Source organism: Astyanax mexicanus, chromosome 7, assembly GCF_023375975.1.
Source record: "Astyanax mexicanus isolate ESR-SI-001 chromosome 7, AstMex3_surface, whole genome shotgun sequence".
Lineage (NCBI taxonomy): Eukaryota > Metazoa > Chordata > Actinopteri > Characiformes > Acestrorhamphidae > Astyanax > Astyanax mexicanus.
Genome location: NC_064414.1, coordinates 2,044,231 through 2,057,522, shown reverse-complemented (window position 1 = coordinate 2,057,522; position 13,292 = coordinate 2,044,231). Strand labels below are relative to the sequence as shown.

General features: G+C 36.4%; 1 protein-coding gene across 3 annotated transcripts in view; it reads left to right on the top strand.

Annotated features, from left to right (window-relative positions):
* Positions 1 to 13,292, top strand: part of macrod2 (mono-ADP ribosylhydrolase 2) — an 836,537-nt gene that overhangs the window by 7,908 nt on the left and 815,337 nt on the right. For all 3 annotated transcript variants that reach the window (XM_022685268.2, XM_022685265.2, XM_022685267.2), the window contains exon 3: positions 1,477 to 1,593. In XM_022685268.2, the coding sequence (XP_022540989.2) occupies positions 1,477 to 1,593 (117 nt within the window). The remainder of the gene's footprint in view (positions 1 to 1,476; positions 1,594 to 13,292) is intronic.

Sequence of the window (13,292 nt, the reverse complement as noted above, 5' to 3'; positions counted from 1 at the left end):
AAATGATTTATATTTACGGACAGATTTGCAGTATACAGGGCTCCAAGTAATCAAGTGTGGTCTGAGTGGTTCCTGGTTAAAATCCCGGTCATGCAGCTTGCCATCTCTCTTGGTGGGTACAGTAGATGGCGCTCTTTCCTCTCATCACTCTTAGGGTGATGTGGATCAGCACAAGGTGTTCATAAGTTCATATTCATAAAGTTTTAAGAGTTCAGAAATAAATATTTGGTGGAATAACCCTGGTTTTTAATCACAGGTCCAGTTAATCTCCTCCACCAGTCTTACACACTGCTTTTGGATAACAAAAATTTAGGCAGTTCAGCTTGGTTTGGTGGCTTGTGATCATCTTCAATTTGGTAAAATCAAAGAAACTCATCATTTTAAGAGCAATATATATACACATACAATATTTATAACACAGTTATTGAACATTAATACGTGCAGCTTCCCTGTAGAAGAGTTAGTGAGCTAGTAGAATTAAAACCTAAATTACCGATCAAACCTTGAACACTGGTGAATTGTAGAGAATTTACATTCATACACTACAGCACATTTACATTTTCATCATAATAACTAGAAAAAGACAAAGATAAAACACAGAGAACTCTGTAACTATTAAAAGAATAAGTCTTTCTTTTCTGTAGAGAAATTACAGATACAGAAGCCAGAGAGTGGTGAGTACTGTTTCCTACACCTTTAAACTCTTGGAAACTGGAGATTAACGTGATTAAGGACTGAGTCTCAGTTTCAGCAGAGAAGAGAATTAGAATTAGAATTAGTCTGACAGGTGAAATACTGCAGTAATAAAGTCATTGATAATATAAAATAAAAAGCAGGTTGTCTGGGTCGTACAGCACTGCAACTACTGGACTAATAATCAGTATATGTTTAATATGTTTGAAAATAATAAAAGTTACATTTAAAAGACGTTTTACATTGATTTTAGTTGAAAGTAATAGTGTGTTGTTCAGAGTGCAGTGTGAGGTTTTGCTGGCAGTACAGCAGATGGCAGCATTGCCCACAGTTCTCAGTTCAGTGCTGAGGTTTATAAAGTGGTTTACAGTGTTTTATATAGTGAGGTACAGTGAGACGGAGGACAGCTGTCTGTCTGATTTCTTTCCTATTCACATCTTATTTAATCACAGCATTAAACAGCTTTATTTTTAAGCTAATTTTGCTTTAACCTTCTACAGCTCAGGTATTTTAATAATGCTATTACATAATCACATGGTTTAATTACTTTGATTAAAGATAAAGATAAGTCCCATATTTATTGATCCTTTGGGTTAAAATGATCATTTTGGAAGCCTGATTTGTTTTTTTGTTGTTTAGCTTTGAACTGAAATAAGTGCGGGAAAATATTTTACTTACTTACAAATATATTATTATTATTATTATTATTATTATTATTATTAATAATAATTTTTTTGAGATGCACCCGTATAATCCTTTTTGATATCTTTATTTATTCTGCAGCGGAAGAAGAGGAGGATGATCGCCCCGTCTCTCCCCGTCCCGCACACCTGTGTGATAAAGTCTCCCTCTACAAAGGTGACATCACACTGCTGGAGGTGGACGCCATCGTGAATGCAGGTAAGAGCTGAATCTGATTGGACGCTGCGGGTTTGAGATGTTTTATGAAGCTGATCTGATTGATCTGATTGATCTGTTTGATCTGATTGATCTGTGCATATGTTCTGGGTTTGTTCTGCTGTGTCTCCCTCTGGTGGTTCTGTTTGGGACAGCTGGTGAATTTGGGCTCGGAGGTTTGGAGCCGCCAGTGGATAATGAAGTGGTTGATGTGGTATTTTAATGTGCGTTTAATGCTGCATTTTATTTTATATAAATTTTAAAAACAGTACTTTTCTTTTCCAGCACTGTTTACTACAGACACTATAGATAAAGGCTTTGGAAAATGGCATTTTTTAAAAAGCCCATTTTCCAAATTCAGTTTATTTTAGTTTATTTTAACCAATGAATTGTTTGCTAAAAATCACTCAATCCATGTTTTTTTTTTCATTTTTTTTTACAATGTACTATATTTTAACAATATCAAATTTTCGAAGCTTTTTAGTTTTTTTTTTTTCCTTAAATGGGGATGTTCTAAATATTTTAACTTCTGAAGTTTTGCTCCAAAGAACCCATTTAGTCCCTTTATTTTTCGGTTTTGAAGCATCTGTGTTGAAACAGACCAAAAATAAGGTCAGGCTGGACTTTATCTGGACGTGGTTATTGGAAATCAGGGGTTGACTCTGTGTTTCTGAGTATTTTTGTGTTTATTTTGTCGAGTTTCTGAGCTGGGCTGCCATACCGTCACATTTGGCACTTCTGCTGGAAATCATAAGGTGTGAAATCCTATTTTCTGTCTCGCACAAGATTTTCTATTTCTTTCGCCTCCAAAACTGGTGTGTAGACTTTATCCAGCCTGTTCAGCCACATCACTGCTCTCAGCGCTGCTCAGGAATCCACATGTTTAAGAGCTTTCTGCCAAAAAACAAGATTTAATACAGAGGAAAAGCCTGAGCTCAACACCAGCAGGAGGATTGTTGACTGAACCTGGATATAAAACCGGGGTTTATCAGCCTAGATCTCGAGATGTTCGCTGTTCTGGTTGTTTACTGGCTCAAATGGAGGGAGAAAACTGTCCTGGTCAGAATTTTTGAGTTTCTGGGCCTTTCTTGGGTCCACCCTGGGCCTGTGTGTTTGTAATAAAAAATATATTATATTATATATATATTTTTAATATATTATTCATAAAGGAATTTAATTAAATTCACTTTTAACTCAATCATTACAGTAAACAAGGACTACACACAAGAGGCATAGAATATAAATTGAAAAAAATCCAATATACAAAAAGTACAGCAGGAGAGGTGCTGCACATTATTATGGCACTTTGTTTAAGTTTATTGCACATAGTCTGGTTTATTATTTATGTTATTATGTTATACAAACACAAAGATCAGATTGGACTTTATTGGCTGATGCTCAGCACTGAGAATAGAAACTAGCACCATGGTTCTAGCACCATTTTAAAAGTCAAATTTAATGCCTTTATTAAATATAATTTAAGACACAAAAATGTAGTCATAATTACTTTGGTAGAAGCTCTCTGCTAACCTTAATACTCTCCCCGTATATAGTAGCTAAATCGCCGCTAACGTTACAGTGTTAGCTAGCTCTCCACTAACCTTAATTCTCTCTCGGTAACGTAGCTAACTTGCCGCTAGCGCTACTATGTTAGCTAGCTAAACTTAATTCTCTACTGGTAATGTATCTAACTCTCCGCAAATGTTATTTTGTTAGCATGTTGTCTATCTCGGTGCTAATGTTACTATGTAAGCTAGCTCACCGCTTACTGTAATTCTTTCCCGGTATTGTAGCTAACTCGCCGCAAATGTTATTATGTTAGCTAGCCCTCCGCTAACCTTAATTCTCTCCCGGTAATGTAGCTAATTTGACGCTAATGTAATCGTTATCTAGCTTGCCGCTAACCTTAGTTCTTTTCCCTAGTAATGTAGCTAACTTGCTGCTAACGTTACTATGTTAGCTAGCTCTCCACTAACCGTAATTCTTTCTTGGTATTGTAGCCAACTCACCGCTAACATTACTATGTTAGCTAGCTTGCCGCTAACCTTAGTTCTTTTCCCCAGTAATGTAGCTAACTTGCTGCTAACGTTACTATGTATGCTAGCTCACCGCTAACCGTAATTCTTTCCCGGTATTGTAGCTAACTCTAACGTTACTATGTTAGCTAGCTCTCTGCTAACCTTAATTCTCTTTCTGGTAACGTAGCTAACTCTCTGCAAATGTTACTTTGTTAGCATGTTATCTATCTCGTTGCCAATGTTACTATGTTAACTAGCTCTCCGCTAACCTACAGTAACGTAGCTAACTCACCGCTAATGTTACTATGTTAGCTAGCTCTCTGCTAACCTTAATTCTCTTTCTGGTAATGTTAGCTAAGTCACCCTAAAATTAGCATGTCCCTTTTCCACCGGCATTAAACGCACAGTCTGAAAAATTTAAAACCTACTAATTTAAGACAATTTAAGACTCTAATTACCCAGATTTTAATTTAAGACTTTTTAAGGACCTGCAGGAACACTGAGAAAAGAACGACTTATGATTCCAGTGTCGGTTATATGAAATTCTTGTTTAATTAGTAAAATAATGTCAGTATAGTCACTGTTATTCTGTAATTTTTTTACATTTTTAAAGAGTTATAGGGAATAAAAACAGCAATGTTTAAGTCGTGTTGTTTTCTGAGCAGTGTACTGCAGTTTCTCAGAGCTCTGTGTTTTATAGAGGACTGGGGACGTTACTGGTGACAGGTAGGGATTCATGCTTATTACCAGTTTATGCAAATCAGGGGGGGTTATCAGAGGCAAAACGCTCTGGCTGTGCTTAAACCCCGCATCTCCGAAACCAGCTGCTGACAGATTGGATACTTAAGTGTTGGGATGTGCTCCGGGAAACTCCGCTGACTTTTTTATTTTATTTTATTTCGCAAGATTTAATTGTTGTCATCCTCCATAAGAACAGAACTGAGAATTAACAGATTTCTTGGTATTGTTTTTGTCGGGGTTGTTGGGATGAAGTATAATGCTACTAAACTATTAAACAGTGTGACTACTTTAAAACTGGAGTTTTTGCTTCGAAACCAAATGTGATTATAATTCAGTTTTTGATCCGTAAATATGTTTTATCTATTAATGTGTAGCTTTTGTGAGAGCAGGATTAGAGGAAGGAAGTTGCACATCCAAGCACCAGTGAACCATGTAATATTTTACTTAAATCAGTTAGTCGAGAGAGTCGGCGTGCAATATTATAATATATAATGCCTTATGAGGCATAGATTTTTTTAATGCATGTCAGTAGAGATTTTTACTGCTGGCATAAAACAGGACCAAGACCAAGTTTGGTCATTTTAAAGCGTTTTTTTATTTACCGGCTGCTTCAGTATGACTGGTTAGTCTTGGAAAAGGGGTGGAAATAATGAACGTAGGAGCACAGTATTCCATACAGCTGATATTCTTCTTTGATTTAAACAATGAAATAATCAGGTGTCATTGTTATTCACATTGTGTTTCGCCTTCTTTCCTGCATCGTATCCAAATAGTGTCACGGTTGCAAGTGATTTTAACAAAATTATCTTAAAACAAATCACAAAAATAAACTTAAAACAAGAGAACTGACAAGAGACAAGACATAAACTGAGACAGAAAATAAACTGGGAACAGCCATTAACAAACATATAAACAGACAAAACCAGACAAAAGAAGACTAAGGGATTATACTTTGTAAGTGCATCTCAAAAATGTTGAATATCATTGAAAAGTTACTTTATTTCAGTAATTCAGTTAAAAACGTAAAACTTATATATTGTATAAAGATATTATGTAAGATCAATTTGTACTTTTGGTAGACATGACTCTCCAAACCATCACTGATCATCAGTAAATTTTACATTTTATCGATTTGTAAATCAAGGGAGCAGAGTCTGGAGGAAGAGTGGAGAGCCACACAGTCCAAACTGCTCGAGGTCTCGAGGTGTGAAGTTTTAATCACACAATCAGTGATATTACTGCTTAAAAGGTCATCTTTAAGGTTTGATAAATGTATTATTTTATGTTAAATATTACAAAACCAAGACACAGCTTGTTCTGAGACCTCAAAAAAACGTTCTAAACCAATTCTAATGGTTGTAAAGTTATTTTTCAGGGAGAAAATGGAATGTTCTTTCTGAAGCAGAGATAGTTTGGAACCGAGTACATTTAGTGCTTTATCGTTTCCACTCTTGATGTGGAGCAGCTGTATATGAAGCTTCTTCAGAGTCAATTCTGTCTCCACACAGAGGAAGTGGGCACACAATTTCTGTGGAAAGTCAGTGGAATAACTCAAATAATACCAGCTCCCCAAATCTGCAGGATACTGGAGAGTGGGCTGCTGTGGAGATAGGAGACAATAGAGGAATAATGAGTTTCAGAGCAGGGCACTGTAGGTATTATTGTGTTGGTATTAACTATTAAGAAGCCTCTTGCAGCTGGCAGCTTTTACTGGGATGGATGGTTTAAATCAATGACTGTATGTAAGTATGAGCAGCATGCTTTTACACACTTCTGTTATACAGAAATTAAGCCCAAAATATCCAACATGTTATAAAATTACACAATTTGCTACCAGGATGTGGTAGAAACCAGGTAGCGGTAGAGCCAGACACGTCTACTTATTTATTCTCCCAGAGCAAGTGTCTCAGACTGCCTTCATTGAGTTTACACCACAGCTTAAAACACCAGTAAGTCAGTAAAGGTAATTTCTCAACAGTGTAATTAAAGTGTAATACATGTATTTAACTACCCAACCATTTCCATTTCCATCAAATTACAGTACCCTTGCTCAGCCCTGTTTATTCTTTTTACCCTTAAAAGAAACCAAAGCTACTACGGTCCATTTTAGCCCTCGAGATGCTGCGAGAGAGCTAGCGTGTATCAGTGATGTTTAATAGAAGAAACAATTATCTTTAAAACGCTATGAAGACTTCAAACCAGAGATATAAAAACAAAATAAGAAATATAAAATATGATTAGAACACATCAAAAGGTTAAAGGTTGAGCTACAACACATAATACTGCAACCAGCCAGCAGAGGCACTATCGAGCTGTGGTTGCTTAATTTTTGCAAAACATTGCACTGTTCTTGCTTTATACAATCAGTAGTTATCTCAATGTATCAGACAAATGAAGCTAACCTAACCTGATAATCATGCTTAACTGAATAATTATTTTTTAACACTAATAAATAAATGAGTTCGAAACCAGGACGGTCTCTTGTATTTTGTGGGAGGGGCTTATATTGGCTCTGGTTTGTTTTCACACATAAGACTCTGTCTGAACCTCTGTGCCTTCATTGAGTTTACACTGCAGCCTAAAGGACCAATAAGTCAGTAAGTATAATGTCTCAACAGTTAATTCACAAGTATAATTCACATATTTTACTACATGAATTGTGGTTAACCCACTCTCAACCGTGCTGACGCTTGCTGTATCTGTTAGCATCATGGCTCCAACCCTGTAGAGCCCTGTCTGTTAGCATTGTGGCTAACCCACTCCAACAGTGCTAGGCCTGACTCTGAGATTTTAGGGGAGGGGCTTATTGGCTCTGGTTTGTTTTCACACACAAGAACTCTGTCAGAACCATCGCATACTCATTTGGTAGAATGTCCTCTTCTCCCAGAGCAAGTGTCTCAGACTGCCTTTATTGAGTTTACATCGCAGCTTAAAACATCAGTAAGTCAGTAAAGGTAATTTCTCAACAGTTAAAATGTAATTTACGTATTTTACTACCCAACCATTTACATTCCCATCAAATTACAATACCCAAGCTCAGCTCTGTTTATTCTTTTATCCTTGTTGAGACAAACCAAAGCTAATATGCTTCAGTTTGGCTTAATTTAATAGCGCAATTCCTTGCATAATTTTTTATGTGCGTAGGATCACTAAAGCGAACCCCAGATAACGGACTTTTCCAGAGGACTGACCAGAGGCAATTTTTCTTTCCAGGCCAAGAAATAAAAAGCCCTTAAACCAGTTATTGTTTAGTTTTCCCTTCTATTGATGTCATCACGTTATATGCGGTTCTGCGTGATTCATAGGCAGTATAACTAAAGTACAGGATGTCCTGTTATTTGTGTTTGAGGATTGTTTTTTAACCTCCCTGCCCCTGTGTTAATGTTAATGGGCAGATGTTCAGGACTGTAGATTGGATTAGCTCCTCGTGTGGATTTCTGGATGCGTTTAGGAGAGTAATTGGCTTAGAGATTGGGAAGAAGGAGTGAAGTCCCATAGATGAGTCGGATCAGTGCAGTAATCAGATTAAAGCAGCACTGTGGTGGATGGATGCTCATCTGTCCTTCATCCTCAGCAATTACACAAACACTCTGCAAGTAAAACCACTACCACCCTTCACCCGCCGAGACAACTGTGTACTGTATAATAAAAAGAAATATAAATCAGAAAAGAGGAAAAATAGATACAGAAAGATTCAGTGAAGAGAAATAGTGATATACCATATAATATGATTAAACCTTTATTTGTGAATAAACTAAAAACATACAAATCTGCATTTACAATCATTATTTTTTTTTAGTATTTTAAACTTTCTTTATTTCTTGTTGTTGTTATTGTTTTCTATTTATCCCTGTGATATTGTTGCAGCTGAGAGCCTGAGCTGGATAAAGAGCAGGTGTAGAAGAAAATAAAACACTGAGCGTGTTTCCCAAATTCCGCTGAGATTTTACAGATATCTCTCTGGCAATTTCCCTGATTGATAATCCGCTGCTGCTGAGGGATTACATCATCTGATGGATTTATGAGGCTTTTGTCTGTTTTTTTTCTCCTCTTTTAGTGAAATATAAGCAGTTGTTTATCTGTATCTGCTTGCAGAAGTTCTTTAATAATATTCATTTGCTGTATTTTCTCCATCTCTCTTATTCTCATATATACTATATACATATATATACTATAGATTATAGAGTACTACAAACTGTATACTACAAAATTGCCATTGGGCCCTTAGCATTGAGCTATACAGGGTTAAAAGTCAAATAGCTGGGTTATTCAGACATATAATTTACCCTTTTGTTTCATCACCTATTCATGTTTTATGGATAATTGTTATATGTTATTTTATTATGTTAAATGCTGTGCTATGCCTTGCTATGTTAGATGTTATATCTAATATTTCATATGCTATATGTTACATGTTATATGCTATGCTATGCTATGCTATGTCTTGCTATGTTGTGTTATGTTATGTTATGGTACGTTATGTTTATGATATGTGTTATGCTATTATGTTATGTTATATGTTATGTGTTATGTGCTAAATGTTATGCAATGCTATGCTTTGCTATGTCATGCTATGCTATACTATGCCTTGCTTTGTCATATGTTATGTTGTGCTATGCTATGTTATGTGTTTTGCTTTATGTATGCTAGATTATATGACAAATGTTATGTTATGTTTAAGGTAATGTTATATGTATTGTTTTATGTGCTATGGTTTATATGTTACGTTATGATTTATGGTATTATATTATATGTTATGCCATGCTATGCTATGCTATGTCTTGCTATGTTATGTCATGTTGACTTTTTCCAAGTTGAGGAAAAAATATATATAAAATTAGAAATAAGTAATTTCAATTGATTAAATTATGAAAAAGGTTAGTTACCAACATAGTAGTCGATGATTAAAATGTTCATTATTTGAATAGTTGGTGCTAATACAAAAAAACGTTCATTAACTGTGGACAGAGTGTAGCGGGTGGACAAATAATAATGCCAAAGTAATGATTTAATAATAAGTAAAAGCAAACATACAAACATTCAGAGACTTTAAAGGTGGAAGAGAGAGAGAGAGAGAATGAGGGCAATAAACGCAGTTGTTTATCTGCTGGAGTTCTTTAATAATATTCATTTGCTCTATTTTCTCTCTCTTTCTCGTATTCTTGTTGCGTCTTTAGGGATTCGCAGATAATCCGAGTTGTTTTTCTGCTCTCAGAAACTCGGAGCACCTCATTTCCCTCCGCGCTCGTATTCAGCCATCTCTTCTGGAGAGAGGAGGAGGTCATAAAAACTTCAGGACTGAAGTGGAGCCCGATGATTATCATCATTATTCTCATAATTACGTGGAGAGGTTTTCATTCAACCTACCTTTCCTTCAGTTCTGTTTTTAATAGCCCCCCTCCATCACCTTACCCTGCACCACCCACACCCTTAAAACCCCCTCAGCAGTTTATTGCTTGTTTGACGCTGGGGATATTAATGCAATAATGAGAAAAAATATTTTTTATTATGCAGGCCTGTGTCTGTAAGTTATACTGCTGCTATTTTATGTAAAGACATTTAAATGAGTTCTATCCTGAAACCAGTTTCAGAGATTATCAGAGAGGAAGGCAGGTCATCTCTTTCCTTTTATAACCTGTTTATGGTGGTCTAAATATCAAAGCATGCTGTGGACAGCACAGTGATAATGGTAATGATGGTGACTGGTGGTGTCTGGCTAAAATTGCCTTTGTAAACATAGCTTCTTATAGCTTTTTATAGCTTCCTGTAGCTTATAATAGCTTCTAATGGCTTCATATAGCTTCTTATAGCCTATAATACTTTCCTAAAGCTTCCTGTAGCTTCTTATAACTTCTTATATATTGTTATAGCTTTCTGTAACTTCTTATACCTTTTTATAGTTTCCTATAGTTTCGTATAGCTTCCTATATCTTCTTATATCTTCGTATAGCTTCCTATATTGTCCAATAGCTTTTTATAGCTTCCTATAGCTTCTTATAGCTTGCTATAGCTTTCTGTTGCTTCTTATAGCTTCCTATAGCTTCTTATAGCTTCCTATAGCTTCTTATAGCTTCCTATAGCTTTTTATAACTTTCTATAGTTTCCTATAGCTTCTAATAGCTTCCTATAGCTTCTTATATATTTGCATAGCTTCCTATATTCTCCAATAGCTTCTTATAGATTCCTATAGCTTCTTATAGCTTCTAGTAGTTTCCTATAGCTTCTAATAGCTTCCTAAAGCTTCTTATATCTTTATATAGCTTCCTATATTCTCCAATAGCTTCTTATAGCTTCCTATAGCTTCTTATATCTTTATATAGCTTCCTATATTCTCCAATAGCTTCTTATAGCTTCCTATAGCTTCTTATATCTTTATATAGCTTCCTATATTCTCCAATAGCTTCTTATAGCTTCCTATAGCTTCTTATAGCTTCCTATAGCTTTCTATAGCTTCCTGCTATGCTGTGAATATCTGATTTGAACTTTCTAGAAACATAAACCACAGTATCCAAATATTAATTGAACTTATTTGTTGAGTTAATTAATTTGTTAATTGGATAATTGTTTCCTCTTGCTAAGGGTGGTCCTGTGATAAAACATCTGCCAAAATAGGAAATTATCTGATTGTAATCAGACACACATTAATTAATTAATTAAGAGAAATAAGCCCCCGTTTGTTATTTTCTTTTCAGTTTTAATCGTTTACAGATTGACATTTTCACTGTTGGAGGATCCATTAGTGAGTCCTGCGTTAGCAGCGCTTTATATAACGGCGGTTATTCTAACTCAGAAACACCGAAACTCTGAAACACGGCTCGTCAGCCTCAGACAGCCCCCTGCCTTTGATATATTATCTTCTCCTGAAATTAGAAAGCACTTACTGCCTAATTTTAGCCCTGCTGCTCTGTACACTTACTTACTGCACTTAACTGCAGCATAAAAAAGTGACACATCATTAAAAAAACTTTATACTGGTTTTGTGAAATCCTTCCTGTATCCTGATTACTGTCAGTCTGTTTATCCGTCCACATATTTCATCATTATTCCACATTTAAACCTTTATAGAAAAATCCTCAAAATCAAATATAATCTAAGGTCACTTGATTAGAGCGACCCAGTTGCGACGGCCTACTTTCTGAGGTCACATGGCTGTTAAAAATATAGACATATTTCAATAACTATTAAAAATACAAGCAAATCGCATGGACTCTGTCCATCCTGTCTGTAATAGTGTGCGCAAAATCTTTAAAGTAGGTTAATTACTAAAGTGGTGACGCTAAAAACAGAACGTTTCCCTTCTTTTTTGCTTCTTTGCCTTAGTGAAAAAGATAGCAATGAGAAAAATGCGTTTTCTGAAGGAAGCGAATGAATGGCTGTGCAGCTAAAGTGGATTCTACTTCCACTCTCTACTATACTTTTGCTTTGTGGTTGTCGTGGTACTCCGAGTGGCTTTCATGGTGTTGCTAAGTGTTTGTTGTGGTATCCAAAGTGGTTTTCATGGTGTTGCTAAGCAGTTGCTAGATATTTGCTTTGGAAACCCTGAGTGGTTTATCCAGTGTTTAGTTTGTTAACAATTGTTTAAAAATATTTGTTGTTGACCTTTTTTTTGGCTCGAGGGTGTACTAGCTCTGGGAGCACCTATAGGATTAACTTTGACTGTTGTCAGGGTTTTAATCAGTCAGTGGAGCTCCTGTGTTTTGAACCGCCAAAATATATAGAAACACGCCAGAAATTTACCTAAACACACCTCACTTCCAGAGCACCACACCACCATCAGTGTAGATTTATTCCTAATTGTTTAATATTAATGCTTTTTTGTAAGAAATGAATGCAGCTCTTGAGCAAATTAAGACGAGTTTGCAGGAAGAACAGAACAAAATAACAGGGGAAACTCTTCTTCGCTAGATTTCCTCTATAGTCTGTCTATACATCTTCTTTCATTTTTTTTATCTTCTTTTATTTTGGATTGTGTTGCAGGTTTGAAACACAGGACTGGATGGACAGTATATAACAATAATAAATGAAATGTTAAAGTTAAAAAGATATAAAATATAAAATATCTTGAATTTATCTCGACTGCAGTTAAGTAAAAGTCTGTAAGTAAGTGTAAGAAAGTGTTATAGATATCTCATATGATCTTATTAACAAATGTGTGACTGTCAGCCACTCCGAGTGTCAGTTTATCACTACCTGCAACTGGGAACAGGACTGCCAACATAGGTGTGCCCTGGCATATGACTGCTTTGATTATCAGGTAATATTAGGCGGGTGTGTTCATGCATCAGCACTCTGTATTTTAACACCATCCTCCCACCTAGACATCTTCCAGTTCCGCAACATCTGTCTCCGAACTATTTTAATCCGGTGTACAGCAGCGGTGCAGGGCGGTGTTTGTACGGCGGCCGCGGCGCGAGAAATGCCAGGCTGCATGAAATTAAATGGCGATGGTAATTAATTCTGGGCAGCTCGTGAGCCCATGCTGGTTAGGCTGTAAGCTTGTAGAATAGGGTTTTAAATCACTCTCTGGATGGCCAATTATTTTTTCATGGAAATAAATTTCTTGTCAGCAGCGCTAATTGAAATAGCGACTGACGTCGGAGCCGTCGTAGGTGTGGAAATTTTAATTGCTCTCGCGCTTGTTTTCACACAAGGTTGCTTCTGTGGAAAGTAAATAAATCGGATAGAGGAATATTTTGTATAGTGGTGTGCGGTGGGTCTGTCGGGCGGGGGACTTCTGAGCTGCAGAGCTTCACACAGTCAGAACCTGGCAACCCGACATAAAAGAATTACACGCTGGCGTCCGCGGCCCTCTGCCTGTGTAAACCCGTCATAGGTAATGTTTTGTAATTGTTAGTAAAGCAGAGCCTCTTTTGTTGGTGTGGTTTAGCCACAGCGCCGCAGTCGGATACTGTAACCACGACTAAAAAACTGCATCCGCGTTTA